The following is a 19,537-nucleotide window of genomic DNA, read 5'->3' as shown; positions in this document are numbered from 1 at the left end:
TTATCCAAACTTTTGGTCTGTACTGTATTTATATATATACATTTAGTTTACACAGTTTCCTGGGATTGTTTTTGTTTGGTTTTTTTGTCTGCACAAACATCTGAGTAAAAGTCAAAACACAGTGGTGTAGACTGTGGTATAAAGCAGCACATTAATGGGCTCGTTAGATTAAATCCTGACTACTTGAACAGTTTTAATGCCTGCAACTTTCAGCCCAAGTTATAACCACAACTACACTTGGTCAAATTGTGGTCAATTTTATGACTTCAGCTATGTGACAGCCAGTGAGGTTAGCGACAAACTCTGTTTAACCCTCATGACTAGACTGCTGTTACGACTGTGTGAGATGCTTCAGACCTGTGTGACAAACATCACGCTCCTTAACTCAGTTTGGATACATTTCAAGATGTAGTTTCAAATTTTATGGTTACTTTCCAAAACACTTGACTTTTTTGTTTTACCGGTCTGTGCTAAAGCTAAACACATAATCCCAATAACAAGCCTATAGACACACACAGACACACACACACACACTTAATTGAAATAACATGGCAAGAGCCCACCTCCTAAATCTTCACTATCTTTTTCATCTTGCAAACTTTCCCTGCCCCCCCTTAACCTGACTTTAAGCAGATGACGGATGATTTGTTAGTGTATAAGTGTGTCTATGTGCGGCCACATACTTAATAGAGCCCTTGCTCATCTGTTTGCTCTCGTACTCCAGCAGCAGCTCCTCCAGTGCAGCAGCGTTCTCTGAAACAAGATGAGCCTCAATCAAAACAATGACTACATTTACTAGATATTAGAATAATCAAACTACGCAGTGGGTACTGTAATATATATTTATATAAACAACATTTGGAAACTTTCATCACAAGTTTATTTTTTTTGCTAAGGAGTATATCTGAGGTCACTACAGAGGGATTCTGTATGTGTCGTTGCATGTGGCATACTGTGATGTCAATGTGGTCTTCTACTCCAAACCCATAAGATGAAACGTCTCTGACCACATAATCTCATATGTAACATTACTGTCGTGAGGTGCATCGCACATACCTTTTTTCTCAGTTATGAGGCGAACCAGAACACTGATGGTGTCTTCATTCAGGTCGTCAGATATGTAGGGACAACTGTTACCTAGAAAAAGGAACAAGACAGGATGAAGCTGTTTGATGAAAATGTTTTGAGTTCATCTTTAACGTTTGCACCTCAAGCACTATACCGTCACCAAAGGGTCAATGTTGGCGTTACTTCACAACACACTTTATAGATCAGAAACCATTCTGTGTACCTGAATTTTAGAACTGTATAATTGCAAGATTATTTGACGTTTGAAGTTACTCATTGTTTAATTCAGCCCTTTACTGCAATACTGGATTATCTCCCCTACTGTTCTCAAAAAGGAAATTCAAACATTTTCACGCCCTGATCTTCATACTGAAATCATCACACTGAAAAATAAACTGAGAATTTGGCAGCTCTTCAAGAGAAAAAAAAAAGAGAAAAAAAATCTCTCCACCGATCATTAGTCAGTTGTATACAAAGAGTACAATTTATATTACAGAAAATAGCCAACTTAGTTACTTAAGACATTTTGAAATATATGAAATGATTATTTTTGAATATACATGATATAGAATCAGTGTATATGCCGAACATGGTGGAAAGCAGCTGGGATAGGTGAAGAATGGATGGGTGGATGGATGGTGAAAGGTTGATGAATTTTAATATTGTGTGCTCATAACAAAAAAAAAAACATTGACATGTCCATGCATTTATTATACTATTTCTATAATAATTTCCATTTGAAAGAGAAAGCCCAGTTCACAAAATGAATGTCACTGGTGGGACTTTGTGCTTCATCTAGATGGACTGATAAGGTTGGATGTGAAGAAGAATGGATATGCCTCCATGGCAACCCCCCACTACCCCATAATACAGTAGCCCAGCACTGTGAGGCAGCTGAAAGAAGAGCGATGAGGGCACGGGAACAAAATACACTCACTCAGCAATTATGCTCCATTCAGCTCTGCTGAAGCACAGAGAGCTGCATAGGCTGTGTTTGTGTGCAGAGCACTGTGGTGTGACGTACCAGACCCCCAACGCCAGCTGACACTGTGCTCTGTGAGGTACAGAGCCAAATGTGACTGTATAAGTTTGCAAATGTGACCGCGTGTGTGTGTGTGTTATTTCTGTCCCTTGTATCAGCAGCATTAGGCGGTAGTTAGGCAATAACAATAGCTCTGTTTCCACAGAGGCTGTTGCTATGTAGGGTTAACAGCGTCTGCTTTTACAGACTGGTACACATTATTTTCTAATTTCTTCATGAAAGTTTGACCCATGAGTTCAATGTTTGATTCTGAACAACATTAAGGTATCAAACAGTTTCATTTTGGCTTTCTGTCCTTTTTTGACATTTTAAACCTTATTTTATTTCAATCAGTTTAATTAAGTGGAACTGCAGCAGTCCTGTGGTCAAACAGGGAAGTGATTAACATAAACTAATTGCTATACACTCATTTGCATGCTACATAAGCACAGAGCAGACTTAACTTCAGCTCACTTTTGCTCTTTCTGGATCTCTTCATCACATGTTCTGTTGCTGCATTTTCTGAAAAGATGAATGTTTCTCTGACCACAGCTCCGGATAGTCAGTTACCACTGCATGTTGGTTTTTTGGAGCAAAACTTTGCTTGCTGTAATTCATCCTCAGGGGTGTTCCCATTGAGCTGAGAATATTGGGAAAGTGCTGAAGTAAGAGGTTTCTCTAACCTCAGCCCAGTTAAGACCTTAGCAGGCTGACATAGTTCACTGCAACTGGCACTTTATGAGAGCAAGAATGGGAAACAAGGAGGGAAATACTCACGATATATTCAAAGCCTCTGACTGCAAGATACCTTTAATTTTCTTAAGGTCCATTATATCTTTACTTGTTTCTGTTTTAATCATCTGATAACATGCATCTTCACCCTTCTTTTGTCCTTAATCTCACTTAAACAAAACCCCTTACCTTATCTGTGCACCACTGCATTATCTGTCTTCAAGTAAGTAGTATGTTTATTTCTATAGCAACTTTCACAGACAAGAGAATGTCACAAGGTTCTTCACAAAAGAATAAACACAACACAATAAATGTAAAATACACTAGTAGCAGCATAGAAAGAAAGAATTGGATACAAGAGGAAGGGGATAAGATTTTCTAAAATCACTTCATAATTTACGTTTATTTCCCAAGGGTCCTAAACAGCTTATTATACGGTAATTAAGAGACTTTATAAAAAATCTGCAGCTGTTTGTTTAAAAGTTTTGGAAGTATTTTACACAAGCATGTTCTTTCTGTTCTGCACATCTCTTATGTGAAGTGCAATTTATCATCACCACATGCAATTATAATTTCAACAACCAAATCAAACTGAATTCAGCTCAGATCACTGTGACTTTTTTTTGGGGGACCTGGCGCCAATAACCAAGTCAGCAGTTTTTGTACAATTGTAACTTTATTAGCAAGTTATCTCTACTTATTTAACATGGAAAGGAAGGGGCGGATGTTAGACAGAAGGTAATGCAGAGTCACGGCCATACAAGATGAAATAGAAGACATAAACAATGAGTTGAAGACATTACTTAATTATTGATCAGCTGGGAAAGGAGAGATGGAGGGATAGTGTCATGTTCACAAAAGAAAGGAGGGGAATGCTAGGCAAGATACTGGATCAATGAATACTATAAATGAGGGGTGCAGGATGGCAGTTCAGGGAGTTTCTCATGACATACAACTACTTGAGTTTCACAACAATATGATAAAACATGAAGAGGCCATGGCATGGTCGGCCCTTACAGTCCCTGTTGTCACCAACGATGAAGCTACTGTATATTTGCTGGCTTTGTTTGACCCTGTCTCCATCACTACGTACTGTAGGCTCTGGTACATGTTACATCAAAGCTGAGACCAAGAATTTCCTTGGTGCACACAGGAGCCAAAAAAGGGGTGAATTCTATTAGCAGTTGATTCTGAAGAGCTTGAAACGAGAGCTGAAATAGCTTGTACAAAAGAAAGAACATCAGCAGTGCTGACTCTGTAATTGACACCAATGATTAACCAGTCTGACCTCAGGACTCTTTCGCCGGAAAAGTAAACCAATTAAACTCAATGTAAGTAAATGTATCAAATAAGAAAGTTCACTGCAGTGAATAAAGATTACAAATCAATCATGTGACGTTTGTAGGCATCCGGGTCACAACAATAACAAAAGTCTGTTTTAAATGTAGTGTAAGGGATTTCTGGATCAGTTGTAATTGAAACAAAATTCAACTAAACATGGAGAGCTAGCTCCTCCCTCCACCTCCTTCCAGTACTCCCAGAGAAAAACAAGTCCCATCATAATAACCCTTATCATTAAGTATCCCTCTGACCGCCCACCTCGCAGGAACATAAACCCTCAAGCTGTCTGTGATTGGCTGCAGCAATGCTATTAGCGGGGCTGGGGTCTCCTTTGTTTTCAATGTTTGGAGTGACGGCTCTGTATGAGAGCTGGGTGAAGGGATGTTCACTGAAAGTAACTAAAGGTACTTACATACTGGCATTTCTTTGCTCAACATGTCCTCCCTTCTGCCGGTCATGATGCCTATATGTAAGAGCTTTCTGGAAAGGCGTAAAATCTGATCACCTCTTTTTTCTGCCTCCCAAGATAGAGCAAAAGGTGTCAAAAAGGAGAGACTGGTCACGTACGTAAGGGCCATCCCCTTATCCTGTAACCGAGTGAGAAGTGTACGAATTTAACAACTTTCTAATCACGTTGTACGTGTGCCAACCATAGTCGTAAGAACAGAGGAACTTCTCTCCAGGGAAGAACAGCGCTCGTAATTAAAACCTGCTCACAAATGAAACAGCAGCTGGTGAGGAAAAACCAGACATTCCAGCTGGAGGAGCCGCACCGTTTTTATTTACTGTACTGATGCTGTACCTGCAGCTGAATCTGTGTATTTACACCGGTCAACTTCTCCACACATCAGCGTGCCACACACACACACACACACACACAAACACACACACACACACACACACACACACACACACACACACACACACACACACACACACACACACACACACACACACACACACACCGTCACTGTCATATCCACGTTCTTCTCTTGCGCAATCGTGTATGCACGTTTACACACACTCATGTTGAAAAATGACCTTGTCAATATGAAGCATCTTCTCCTCTGCTATGTTTTTTAAATTATTTTTATTATTATTATTATTATTATTATTATTATTATTACAGTTTTTCTTGATTGCCTAAGCATGATTTTCAAAACAGGGCCCGTGGTTTCAAAACACTACACACAATTAGCACAACAACACACCAAATTAGCAAAACACTACAGATCCTTTGCAAAATTAAACACGCTTGTAAAAACTATACACTTCTTTTTAAAAACCACACTTTGTTACCATATGAAACAAACACGTTTCACATTACTATACTCTGTTTGCACGAGTTACACTCTGCTGTAATAAACCTAAAACACTTTTAGCACTTCTACGTCCCTATGATAAGAGTAGGCTACTATCAACAAAGTACAAATATACAGTTTTTCTTGATCGTTTTGGCCCATTTTTCCATTCACAGTTTACTTTTTCAAAACAGCTCACACAAAGCCCTTAACAGAAGCTGAAATAACCAAAACACTTTATGATGTTTGCAGAATGACACCACTTTCTCAAAACTTGTCACACATCCATCAAAACCAAACTTTTCCATCAAAACCTAGAATTCTTTCTCAATTGAACATGTGTGTTTTCTCATTTATTTACTGTAACGATGGATAACAAAATTGAAACTACAGCTATCAATATCAACTTTTGTTCAACACCCTCATAGTATTGACTATTTTACAACTGACAACATACTACAATTTGGGTTTTGTATTGAGCACTCTAACTTAGTTATATAACTTAGAAATATACTGTCACAGAGTATTTACAGTAAAATCAGAAAATGTGTATACAGTAAAATATTGTAGATCTGTTTTTGTATTGCTGAAGTTCCTGTCAACACCATTGATTTACATTTGTTCTACTGTGTACAAAATGTCAAGATTCTGACAGAAAAATATTTATTGCAGTACTTGTCACATGCACGTACTGTAAGCAATCAAAATGACAGGGTTCAATATGCAGTACAACAAAGGTCAATTCTCAAAGGAAGTACTGTAAATGAAACACAATCAAATGAAACCCTGTAAATATGAAAAAAATAAAAATACAGGAAAATTACGCATTGTCGACACGGGCCTGACGATCAGGCCACATGTCCTCGTCCACGTCCTCCTCGATCTATGCTTGGTGTCAACTTCAAGCTATTGACCTCTTTGATAGGTTGAGGACTACTTGCTTTGTTTTGCAAAGAGAGTTCACACAGGTGCTGATAATTTTTAGAATTGAGAGAGCAGTTCCAATTGGCTGCTACAAAGTGTCTGCAATGTGTTGCCATGGTAAATCAGTTATGTTTTGTGTCTCTTTGTGAGAAGTGTGTTAACTGTTTTGAAAAGTGTATTACAGTAAAAGTCAAAGAAAATTGTGTGAAAGCAATGAGAAATAGTTAACCGATTCGCCAGAGAGGACTCTTGCTGTGCAAAGAAGGTGTGAGCATTAGATAAAGTTGACCCATGATGTGCAAAATGTGTCAAAGCAATTGAGAAAAACTGTAGTCTTTCTCTGACTCTTGTGCTTGGAGACCAATGAGCTCACCTGCTGCTTTCTATAGTGTAGATACACCTGATTGGTGTGTCTACATTTAAGCAAACAAGTGTTTGCACACCTGATGACTGTGTTGAACTAACTGGTTGGACGGTGTGCTAATTTGACAGTCAGTGCTTTGGTATTGCAAAGAAGTGACTTTATGATAGATTTTTGTGTCTAATGTACGTTTAGTGTGTTTAGTGTTTTGAAAATCACTGTGTGTAGAGTTTTGCAACAAGTGTGAGGTTGACAATGTGCTTATAGTTGTGCAAATATGGGCTGATGTTTTGCTTCTTGAGTGTAAGGTTTTGCTAATAGTGTACTACTTTTAATTTTAGTGTGTAAGCAATCGAAAAAAACTGTAATAATAATAATAATAATAATAATAATAATAATAATAATAATAATAATAATAATAATAATAATAATAATAATAATAATAATAATAATAATAATAATAATAATAATAATAATAATAATAATGAGTGCAATGAAAGTGATTGGCCCATTCAGTGTCGTTTCATGGACATGTCGTTGAGTCAGACTTCAACTCCAGAATGCCGGTTTCGTGTATGTAAGGGCAATCATTTGCAGGATTTTCCTCTCTTCTTTGGGCCAGTATGTCAAGGCCAATGGAGTAAAATTGATGGCTCACTTTTACGGAAGTGTTACAGAACGCCAGTATGTAAGCCCCCAAAAAGTGTCCTGGTTCCACAGAATTATGCACTGTTTCCACCACAATCCAAACACTGTTTGGATTGTTTTCAAGTACTATGAGCAGCATTTTTTTAAACATTTCAAAAATGTTTCTAACTCTAATTGAAAATTCTGCAGGAAACATTTGTTTGACGTGGGATGGACTCCTGATCTGTTGAGCTTTCAGCTGTGCTCCGACGCTCCTGATACTGTGCAGGATTGATGCTTGAGGGCACATCTTTATATGATTACACCATATGGTGACTTAAATCTGTTTATGCTCTTACATTAAATGACGGTTAATTCAAGGCCACACAAATTGCCGTAAGTGCTACAATTAAGTAAAGCTGATATGATATCCCTGTGTATCTTGCACAACAGCAGCAGAGTGTAATATTTAGCTAAAACAGTAGAGAGCTTACTGAATAGTGAGGTAAGAGAAAATGTGTTCTTGAGCTCTGTCTTCTGATTAGATTCCAGTAAAATAATTTTCCTTTGTGTCATGTGTGTCTGTCTGTGACTGTTTAACTAAACCATGTTTGGGGCGATGGTTGCATCACAAACCTTTATTGCTTGTTAGATGAGCTCGCTTGATGTTGAACCCTCTCTGACACACGTTTGTAAATTACTCCAAACGCAGCATCTTGCATAAAATCTTGCATAAAAATCCACATTTCCCTGAGGAATCCTTTCCCAGACTTCTATAAAAGCTTGCCCTGAGGAGTGTTAATTGAAGCGTGAGAACCAGATAGGTAAAGCACACTACAGTAAATACACTAATAGCAGCTTAATGTGAAAATGGGTGTATATTGCCACATTGCCTGCTCAGCACTGTGAGTTTGTGCAGAGGGGGAGGAGGAGGAAAGATCTATTGTGCACTCAGCCATCGAGATTGGCCAGATGTTAATACTGCAAAGTGAGTTGCTGCTTTACATGTACAATTGTTTAGGCTTTGTTTTAATTGCTTTTGTTGGGCCAAAGGGGTAAGGAATTTTTATGCTACGCAAGGTATCTTCGCCTGCACTGTGTAGAACTAGACTATACAAACGCCAGAGAATGGGTGTGGTGGCTCAGTATTTGTTCTTCTGCTTGATCCCCCTTGTCTTTGGTTTTCCATTGGCCGATATTATCTCTGTTCTTTGTATCCCTTTCTTTTTCTGCTCCCTTCACTTCTTTTTATACTGCCTTCTCTCCAACACCAAGTGACCAGATGAGTTAATTGAGTTTTCACCGTCTTCCAACATGAAAATTACAAGGACACCACAAATCACGCATGAAATGTAATGTTCCTGGACTGGTCAAAGTTAAAACCAGCAGAGAAGAAAAAAAACAACAAAAAAACCAACTTCTCATACAGACTTTGTTGGCACATGTTTGTAGGCTACTTTGACACTTCGACAGGCAAAATATACCAGAATCACTTTTCAGCCACCTTCCATCTCCATTTCCATATTTCTCCTCTGTCTCTCTTACCTTCTTTCTGTGGTGTGGCAGTCTCTTCATCTCCTCCCTCCTTCTCAGCAGTGCAGTTGTAACCCTTCTTCTTCAGGATGTTGCAGATGAGGATACCCAACAGGCCCATCACACAGAAGACGGGCACCAGAGCAAACACGGCATACTCTGCTGTTTTCTCCTCTGGACTGCGCACGACTGTGCTGTTGGCTGGTCCTCCTGAACCACTGGACGGACCTTTCCCTACCGTACGGACCACTCTGATATGTGACTCTGCTAAAAGAAAGGAGAGGAAAAGAACAGGAAATATGAACAAAACAAAGGCTAATAAAAACATGGCTTTATCTGAAGTGAGATGAAATGAAGAGATGCAGAAGTCTGCTTACTTTTCGCACAGGGACTCTGCGTGGAAACCTGCCCTGTGGCAGTGGAGTGAAAACTGCAAATGAATGAGAAAGAATTGTAAAGAGGATAATTATAGAGATGGATAGAGTGAAAAAAAGCATGAGAGGCTATGAAAAATGAATCAGCGGTTTTAGACTGAGGCATGTTAAGTTAAACAGAGCATTGCCCTTGATGTCGCCTGTCCATTATGGTGAATGATTTACAGTACTGGTTTATGTTGGAGTGTATGCATCTGCGTGTGCCTCCCTGTGATTTTATTTCTTTCGAAAGGCCAAAAAAAAAAGGAAAACAGAAATTCTTTTATACCAAAAGTTTATAAGTTATAAGATGCTGAAATAAGGCCCTTTAAATGTGAAGCCACATTGAGCTGTGTGTAGATTGGCGAGCGACCAGGTTGATCCTCAAAAAGAGAGCAGCAGTTTCTCACCCTAGCAAACAGTCCCCACAGACGGCATCTGAGTCTGCAGTGCCGGAGATTGCAACCTTTTTGCCGAGGATCTTGCAGGAGGTGTGAGGTCGGCACAGTTTAGTGTCCGGTGAATCTGAAAAGGTTCCAGCTGGGCAAGGCTGACATTGCACTTCCTTTGCTGGAATCTGTGGCTGCCCACAAGCCTGAGAAGAAATAGCAAAACTTCTAAACTCAGGAAAACATGACTGGGAATTAGAGAAGGCACTGGTAAGCTGCACTGTAATTAGGAGAAAGATTATCCAAGAAAGTCTGAATATACAGGGTAAAGAAAAAAATATAACTTTTATTATCGTTGTAGAATTTTCATTTTTTGCACCCATTATATCTACAAACAGTAATTACTTTAGAATGGGAGGAAAAAACACGAGGGATGCCATTTTCCTAAATTCAATGATTTTGTCTTAAGGTCCTTCTCATTGGCTGAGTTTCTGTAAGGTTTCCATGAGTCTCAGAGGTGGCTTATGAACATAGACTACTCCTACTGCCTTCCGGGAGCTGAAAACTGAGCTCCACACCAAATAAACAATACTTGTAGAGATTTATTTCATTGTTAACTATGGCTAGTTCAGACCAGCCATGTATCTTTGAGCTCAGATCTGAAGTATGACTTTATGACTAAGAAATATCTTGTCCCCATGTACGATTTCAATGGCTAGCACTTGATGCATAGCCACAACTTGATTGGCTGAAATATATGACATATATAAGTACTGTTCGAATTAAAAAAAGTGGAAAAGCATGGCATGTCCACTTAAATGAAATTTCTTTTTATGAATGAAAAACATTTTGTTTTATGTGATGATATTTTACTTGTGTATTAGATTTTGATCTATAAAACAGTTGTTAATATTTTATCAAAAATGCTGTTGTGATTTTAAGGGGTGGGTGTTGTCTGAGTTTTATCCTGTATGTGTTTTAGTAGTTTGTTCTAAAAATCAGCCACTTGATTATGCTATTGTTTTATTTCTGCCAAAGCTTTCTGCAGTTTCATCATTTCTATGCCATCATCCTGCCGGTGGCTGCGGATGAAAATCAGTCTGCACGGCTAAATGTTATTCATTTTTATTTTTTTTTAACCTTTATTTAACCAGGAGAATGTGGTTGAGATTAAAAATCAGGAGTGTCCTGTCCCCGACAGCAGCAGTATGTGTAAATGTGATGTGTTCGCGTGACAGACTGCAGCACTTAGTTTATGAGTGTGGTTTGTTGATTTAAAAAGGAATAAACCATTAAACAACAATACAAATGTCTCAGTCGTGAATTGTAGTTTTTGTCAGGATAATATGAAGTACTTTTATGTAAGCTTTGTCAATCTGCACACCAAGTTTTCCACATCAGATGTAGAGTGTAGTATCACATGTCATTTGCTAACTCTACCCCATTTTTCTTTTAACTCCCCCAAATACAGAGTAAGCAGATATTGTACATCGAAACAAGTGAACTTTTAAAAGCGCCCCACCTTTTCAAAGCACTCGTTTCATTACACAGACAACATCGGAACAAGAGGTGAAAGGTTGAAGTCTTTTAGCAGACGGAAAGTACACTAGAAAGCACAAAGGAGTTGTCATTACTCCCATTTCAGTTTGTCGTCTCACCTTGGATGGCTCCTGGCCTGCAGGGCACTGCAGACACCCACACCCTTCCCCCCACCGACACTGCACTGCTGCAGTCCCTCCACAGCTGAAGACCTAAAACACATCCTAGAGTCAGCCATGATGCAACAAGTTCTCCACACATACAGTAAACATATAAATGTATTTACCACAAGGAGGACAAGAGCTGAGCAGCAAAGGTGGTTCCTCATCTTCTTCAATGTATTCTTCTATGTACATATGATCTACAGGACAGAAAAAAAAAAAAAAAAATCACAAAAAAGGTTAAATACATTGGGGAAAAAATGATGATGAGCTGTTGGCATCAAATGTATTAAAAAGTAAAAAATAAAAAAATTAAACATCTTTTATCATTTCATTTCATAAACAATGATTATGAGCATTTTACAATGAGAGGTACAAAATATAAAACATTACTGGGGATGGGTATCAAGTACTGGCACCTTTTGGTATCTGGACCTAATTAAGTCAGTACCATACAGCAATAATGCTGGTTAATGTTTTTATATTGTTTAATTTGTTTTCAGTTAAATTAAAAAAAATACTTGTTTAATCCCTGAAGGGAAATACATTTTATTAGTATTAATTATTCATTTTGACACTCAGAAAGATGGCCCGAACATGCTGACCCCCACTGGAAGAGCTGGGGTTCCCATCGCTGGTGACGTGATTTTCGCAGCAGAAAATCACATTTAAAATTTTTGAAATCAGAAATGATTACTGCATTTAGCTAGTGCCGAGTCACCACAAAGTGCCAACTGTTTTGTCAAACTTAGTAACATGACGATGACTGATGAGGAAGTGATGACAGCTCGCCATTGGTTAAACAGGCCCCTAGTCAAAATTCTGTGCTCCAAATAAATGTATTGTTTTACATAATTTCACCTAATGCGGTACGAACAAATTCTCCCCCTGTAAGTTTGTGGATGTGAAATGTATCTATGGAGACCAAAATAGTTTTTTTGAAACAGTCTGAAAATATGTTTATTTGGAGGTCAATGAAGGGCGACTCGCTTTTGGACCTGGCCCCTTGTGGTCAGTCGATGAACTAAAATATTTCTTATTTCCTCGTTGGGTTCACCCCAGAATTTGGATTGATGGCGCTTGTTTTTCCAGCACTTGAATGATAACATTTCATGTGTGACTAGCTTTTGACACACATTGGTTTTGTACGCGCCTGTAAACGGTCAGTCATGGCTGAATGGGTGAGACTTTCATCAGTGTGGGCTCAAGTTACTAAACTTAAGGGGAAACCTTAAATGCACTATATGCCAAAACATGGTGATTGTGAAGAAGATAACACCAACAGCATCCTAAAATCACATGGAAATACAACACCCTATTAGCCTTAAGCAGTTCTGTGTATTTAAGCCTCTATACGTCTTAACCGCTGCCTCCCAGCTCCAACTTGTTTGAAGTACAGTAGGAAAATACCCAGCAAACCATATTTGACATCCTTCATGTTGTACTACATTTTGCAGCAGAGATAGGGGAAGTAACAGTATCCCCTAAGCATTTCTATGTGCAAGACAATATGACTTGTAGATCAGCTAATCTTACTCCTTGAGTAAACTTTGTTAAAATGTTAATGTTGTTCATTAAAAACAATCTATTCTCTTAGCTTCGGAAAAGCATAAAGTTTTTTTTCCCCTTTTTAATTTAAGCATTTTTTTCCACTTCATATCTTTAGTTCCTAATTATGGAGTAAAACATTGATGAGAATATCAGTGTTGAAAAAAATCCAAATGACATCTATCCCTAAACATGTCACAATAACATAAAACATAAGTGACCTTATGGCACTGTCTCAGAGAAACACACACTTAGAAAACACACACCGCACACAAGAATGCTGACTCACAAAAACCACACAAACTCCCATGGCAAAAAACACCTGAGTCATTTTTCAGACTTATCAAGAGTGCAGTGGCAACTGGGAGGTAAGGAGCATTTATTAAAACTGTAAATAACATTTAACATGAATCAGCACCTTTTTAGGCACAGCTGTGAAGGAACCAGGGATTTTCTTTGGCTATATTGGGACCTTAGACACACATGCACATTTCATGTAGTGATTAATTCTGCAACACATTCATTTGCCAACACGTGCCAAGTTTCTCAATATTTCTTTTTTTTTTTTTAAATCAGTTGCCCCAGAGATGAGTATTTCCAGGTATTAAAGTAAGTTTAAAAAAGTTTTATTTTTTCCCCCATCAGTTTGGATAGTCAAAAACTGCTATATATTGTTAAAGTAAAACAATATTTGAATTTCCAAAACAAATATTTGACCAAATATATCTGAAATAGCACTGAACACCACTGAACACTACAAAGGACCTCCTTACACATCGACGTGCTCATACAGAAAATGTTTCTGTACAGGGTTTAACTAATTAATTTCTTGAACTTATGTCATCCCCAATTCCTTTAAGTTTTGGCTGCAGCTACAACATCCAGTCATTGATTCAACCTCAGATTCTAGTTTTCAGTGTCTAATGAATCAAAAAAATGACATGTTGACCACCTTTAAATATGTAGTGGAGAAAATAATATAATTCTATAGGCCTTCAGAGTTTCAGGGCTTGCCCGATGATATTCTTTAACACATCTTTGATTGTGACAAGGCCAATTAAATTTAGGAACAACTCAAAGAAACTAGTGAATATTTGAGATTGTGTAGAAGCCTGTGAAAATGTCACCACATCTTGTCAAGATACTTTTTGAATTTCTTGATGTGAGAATAATTAAGTGTAATAATTTTTACATCATGTGCCCTATGACTTTCTTGATTAAACACTAGATAATAAGATAAAACAACTTTTGTACCACAACATTCTATGCTCTGTGCGCTCATTTGTGGCCACAATTTCAGGGCTTTGAATCTACACCACACCAGTATTATTTTGGAGGACCTACGCCTGCCACCATAAAGCAGGTTATTTGTGGTATAAGAAATTTTACTATAAAATTATAGACATGAATGGAAGATTTGTAAAAACATAAAAAAGTCAACCTCAGCAGTTATCAATTTCAATCACCGAAAACACAAGATAACTAAACACAGCACAATAAGCCAAAGTCTGATTGATCGTTTCAAATGATTTAGGGGAAAGGAAGGAAACACATGATTGACTGAGCGGTTAGCCTCAAATATGCCCAGCCACTGACCAGCGTAAAAACATAATAGGTATTTGGGCAAAATATGCTACAAAAAGCAAACAAAGAGGGGAAACTAATGACTGAGGAAGAATGACAAAATCATCAGAGGAGAAAGATTGAGCAGCATACTTACCCCAGACTAGCAGCTGACTGGGAAAGTTGCTGTGGCAACTCAGGAAGGATGCTTGACTGCTGGAAAGGCTGAATCAGGACCAAACTTAAATATGCTCTAACTTTCTTGCAATTGCTTTGCAAACACCTTGTCAAACTGTCAAACTTATTTGAAAAAAAAGAAAAATGTAAAATGCAAAAATGTTAAAATGTATGAAAATCTACCTATGATGGGGATTCAAATCTTAGAATCAAATATAAAAGTTATAGAAGGGATGTGAAATACACAAGCCTGTGTAGATGAATGAACAACTCAGTACCTGCAGTGTCTTATACAGTCATTGTGACCACAGACACACCCCTAACGCCCTCAGCACATGCCCCTTCTGTGACAGCCAAAGCAGTACATTTGTGTGTGTGTCTGTGTGTGTGTTGCACATTTGTGTGAGTGAGGCTGCTTTAAGGCTGCTCTTCACCTTTGACAAAGTCAGCAGGTTCATCAACACTTCTCTACTTCAAACCTTTCATTCATTTTGTGCTGTATGTACACCTAGGCTGATAAAGTAATACTAATAAATCACATGTCCAGTGATTATATAACAAGGTCTTGTACACACTATATTTGCATACACTCACACATCTGGAATTCCATCACCTCCTGCCAACGCCAAAATGTGCCCAACACAAACAACTAAATAAAAAATGTAACGAGATTATGATTTCAGTCCAGTCACCAAAGCCATCATACCAATGACAGGCTTCTAAGGCATAATTTTAGGGGGGAAGAGAAAGATAAAGCAACAACGGAGAAACCACTAGCTTGGGGGAAAAAAAAGAAAAAAAGAAAAGGCACAGGGCTGAACGGCAGGGGCCAATCCAGAGACATTAAGAAGAAGAGAGCAAATGGAAAGAGGAGAAATTGGCATGAACTGACACTGCTAAAACCTTGGGCTGATAATAAGATATATATATTTATATTTATATATAGAAGCATTTGTTAAAATGCCATACAGACCAGAGCACGATTCTAATTACAAGTCAGACACACGCACATACATCTGTATTGCACCCTCATGCACACACACAACTGAAAAAGGAAAAAAAATTATCAATGAAACGACAATGATAGAGAGAGGAAAAACAAAAATGGTACCCACAATTAAATACTTCTGTTTTTAGAAAGTGTCAAGTAACAAATTGGACTGAGCTGCGGGGCCTGAAGAATGCTGGCTTTCCACAAAGGACCTCACTTGACCTCCCGAGGAGCAGTCACTAAAACAGCTGAACTTAAAATGCAGCAGAGAAAGAAAACTCATGTATTGTGTGATGAATGCATGTATAATGATATATAATTATGGAGCATTTTTGAAAAGTTTGGACTCAGTGCAAAATGATTTGCTAAAAGTTATTTTTCCGTTGTGCATTGTTAAATATATCTAATTCAGAGTGTTCCAGGTTGTCTGCTAACTTTCCAGAAGTAAAAGACTAGATGGTGCATCTTGTAGCACATACTAAAAAAAAACAAAAAAGTTAAAAATTTGCTAAACTGACTAACCACTGCCTTCAAAGTCAACCATTAACAGCCAGGCAACCAAAAACCAGCAGCATCTGTGAATGTGATGCATTGACATTAAAATCCAGTTTGATGTTTTCTCTATAAAAACCACTACAATAGAAACCACCACATTTGGAAACTCCACTGGCTTTGCAGGCACGTGTCCGCTCGCGTGTCCATGCATGGCCTTCTGTCCCTCACACATAACACAGTTTCACTCATACATACAATGTCCATGGGTTCAACATTTGAAGAAATGTGGTTATTGGCTTTCTTGAATAGAGTTCAATGAAAAGACTGGTAACTTAAATATATGTAAAATAAACTCATAGGCAGAAATAACTTGTGAAGCTCTTTCCAAATGAAACTCACAATCTCGGTGCCTTGGTAATTTTGGTAATTTTAATTGTTTGGAGAGAACAATACTAAAAACTTTATATATGTTGCACAAAAGAAAATCGAATCTTGTAAAGCTCGATAAAGGTAACGCTGCAGGGGGTCGGTGTTTCCATTGATCGCGTGCAACTCCACTAATCTTGTCCTGCAAGACTTATCTTCAAAACAACAAAAAAGAAAATCTCATTGTTGAAGAAATTGACAAAAATATCATTAGTCTTTGATAAATTATGGCGATTTCCACTACAGCTGTTCAGAAAATAGCCAGAAATGAAGGCAGGGAATGTACGTTGTTTCATTCAAAATTAAATAAATACTTAAATTATTAAATATTCAATTAAATACATCAATATGACAATTAAATAAATACAAAATGAATTAATAAAATCCTTATTTTTAAATGACAACTTTTTTTATTTCATGAGAAATTATTTCATATTGGCATATTTATTCATTTCATGATACTTCTATTTCATAATGGAATATTTATTCTATTTCAGGATGTAAATATGTTTATTTCTGCTATAAAGTTGAACAATTTAACATGGCACTTTTGCAGCCAGCCATCAGCAGCCAGTCTAGGTATTGCAAGTTTTTGCTACTACCGCATCAGCCTGAATACAAAAGTAAGATTGCTGGCGCTTGTTAAATCAACCACATAATGGTTGATAAACAGACAAAATAAAAAAAATTCTTACAAATGTGCCTGAGCTGAGGCAGTACTGTAAAGATGACTGGTTTAATCCAGAACTACCAAAAATGCTTGTCTGAAGTTAGTTTTATTAGCTTTTTAACTAACCTTATCACTCAACGATTCCCTCCAGCATCATGAATGTTTAATGGCTGTGCATAGGGACACGAGAAATTATGATTGCGTGTTACCGCTATGGAATGTCTAGCCTTCAAATGCAAACCTCCACACTCCCCATTCCTCCCTGAAATACATGATCTGCTCACATCACTCTGCACCATGTCAACTAACATTGTCATCATTGGTGATGTAAATAACCACGTGGCCAACCCCTCCTGCAATCTTGCAACAGAATTCATGGGTCCACTTGAATGTCTTGGTTTGCAGCAGCATGTGAAGGTTCCCACCCACACCAGAGGCCACACCCTAGATCTGGCTATTACTAACTCAGCCCCCATCAGTAGCCTTGAGGTCTACGATCTGGGTGTGTCCGACCACCAAGTGGTGTCTATGGCCTTGAATTTTCTACTGCCCTCTACCAGACCTAAGCGCCAAATAACTTTCCGGAACTGGAAACGCATAAACCCAACCACCATGATCACAGACCTCCAGCGCATCGCCTGTCCATGCTCTGCAACGATGGATGAGCTAGTGGACCACTACAATAGATCATTGAGGGGCGTTTTTGACCGCCATGCCCCTGACAAGACACGTGAGGTTAAATTTGAACGTTCCGCCCCTTGGTTCACACAGGAACTACGAAGCTTAAAAACAGCGGGCCGTGTCCTAGAGCGCCGAGCCAGACACTCTGGGCTCACTGTCCACTAGCTGGCCTTTCAGGAACATCAAAAGGCCTATTCACAGTCCCTGAAAGATGGCCGGTCAAAATTCTACTCAAACCTAATAAATAAAAACACTGGTAATTCCAAGCAGCTTTTTACCACCATCTTCTCAGGCCACAACCATCTTCTTCCACTGAAGCCACAGAGGAGAAATGCAACAGCTTCATTGACTTCTTCAGATCCAAAATCAACAACATCTGCTCGCTGATGCAAAGGTCCTCCTCTCTGTTTCTTCCTGCCTTTAACCCCTTGCCTGGGAGTCCGCCATCCCTCCCATGTCTCGCTGGGGTTCAGCAGAGCTACATTGAGGAAGCCCTCAGAGGAATTAATCCATCCACCTGCATCTTGGACCCCTTCTCAACTGCTCTGCTCAAGTCATACATCCCCATCCTCAGCCCAATCATCACCCAGACTGTAAATCTTTCAATCCGAACTGGGCATGTTCCACTTGAAGCTGCTGTCATCCGTCCCCTCCACAAAAAGCTAACCCTGGACCCGGAGGTCCTTGCTAACTACAGGCCCATCTCAAACCTCACCTTTCTGTCCAAGATACTAGAAAAAGTAGTTGCCTCTCAGCTTCAGATGTTGCAATACATTCAGAACAGCGCTGCCAGGGTCCTGATGAGAGTCCGTAAATACGAACACATAACCCCCATTGTTCACACACTGCACTGGCTCCCAGTCTCTTCCCGGATTAACTACAAAATCCTGCTACTCACCCATAAATGCATCATCGGACACGCATCACCATATCTGCAAGACCTCATCACTCCACAAACCTGTTCCCTCAGATCTAAAGGCAGCCTGCTCCTCCGAGTCCCAAAAACAAGACTCCATGGAGGGTCAAACCTTCTGCTCATCTGCACCACGCCTGTGGAACAGTTTCCCCCCCACTAAAAAGCGCTCCCCCACTTCATCTGTTGGTCCATATTTGATAGTTCCTACTTTCTGCCATATATTTTGAATGGTGTGATATAAAGAGTCATGAGTGGTGTCATCTGACTCGGTATTGAGTACTTGACCTTCATTGGCCTTAATTAGCCCCGCCCCTTCTTCTGATTGGTCAATATTTGATAGTCCCTATTTTCTACTATAACTTTTGAATGGTTTGACATAGAGAGTCGTGGGTTGTGTCATCAAACTCGGTTTTGAGTATTTGACCTTCATTGGCATGAATTAGCCCCGCCCCTTTTTACGATTGGTCGATATTTCATAGATCCTATTTTCTGCCATAACTTTTGAATGGTATGACATACAGAGTCCTGGGTGGTGTCATCTGACTCGGTTTTGACTCCTTCACCCTAATTGGTGCAAATTAGCCCCGCCCCTTCTTCTGATTGGTCGAAATCTGAAAGTTCCTACTTTCTGCCATAACTTTTGAATGGTTTGATATAGAG

The 19,537-nt window shown here is 38.8% G+C and overlaps 1 protein-coding gene across 3 annotated transcripts in view; it reads right to left on the bottom strand.

The window, feature by feature from the left end:
- Positions 1-19,537, bottom strand: part of relt (RELT TNF receptor) — a 42,734-nt gene that overhangs the window by 5,861 nt on the left and 17,336 nt on the right. The window contains exons 1-8 of one of the 3 annotated variants that reach the window (XM_061719259.1): positions 14,679-14,822; positions 11,536-11,610; positions 11,369-11,461; positions 9,732-9,916; positions 9,286-9,338; positions 8,921-9,175; positions 1,057-1,137; positions 684-753 (exon numbers count right to left, since the gene is read on the bottom strand). In XM_061719259.1, the coding sequence (XP_061575243.1) occupies positions 684-753; positions 1,057-1,137; positions 8,921-9,175; positions 9,286-9,338; positions 9,732-9,916; positions 11,369-11,461; positions 11,536-11,577 (779 nt within the window). In that variant the 5' untranslated portion in view covers positions 11,578-11,610; positions 14,679-14,822. Of the gene's footprint in view, positions 1-683; positions 754-1,056; positions 1,138-8,920; positions 9,176-9,285; positions 9,339-9,731; positions 9,917-11,368; positions 11,462-11,535; positions 11,611-14,678; positions 14,823-19,537 lie in introns of those variants that run through there. The other 2 variants (XM_061719258.1, XM_061719260.1) reach the window with 2 other exon arrangements.

The sequence above is a fragment of the Cololabis saira genome, chromosome 4 (genome assembly GCF_033807715.1).
Source record: "Cololabis saira isolate AMF1-May2022 chromosome 4, fColSai1.1, whole genome shotgun sequence".
Lineage (NCBI taxonomy): Eukaryota > Metazoa > Chordata > Actinopteri > Beloniformes > Belonidae > Cololabis > Cololabis saira.
This window is presented reverse-complemented; position numbering and strand designations above follow the sequence as displayed.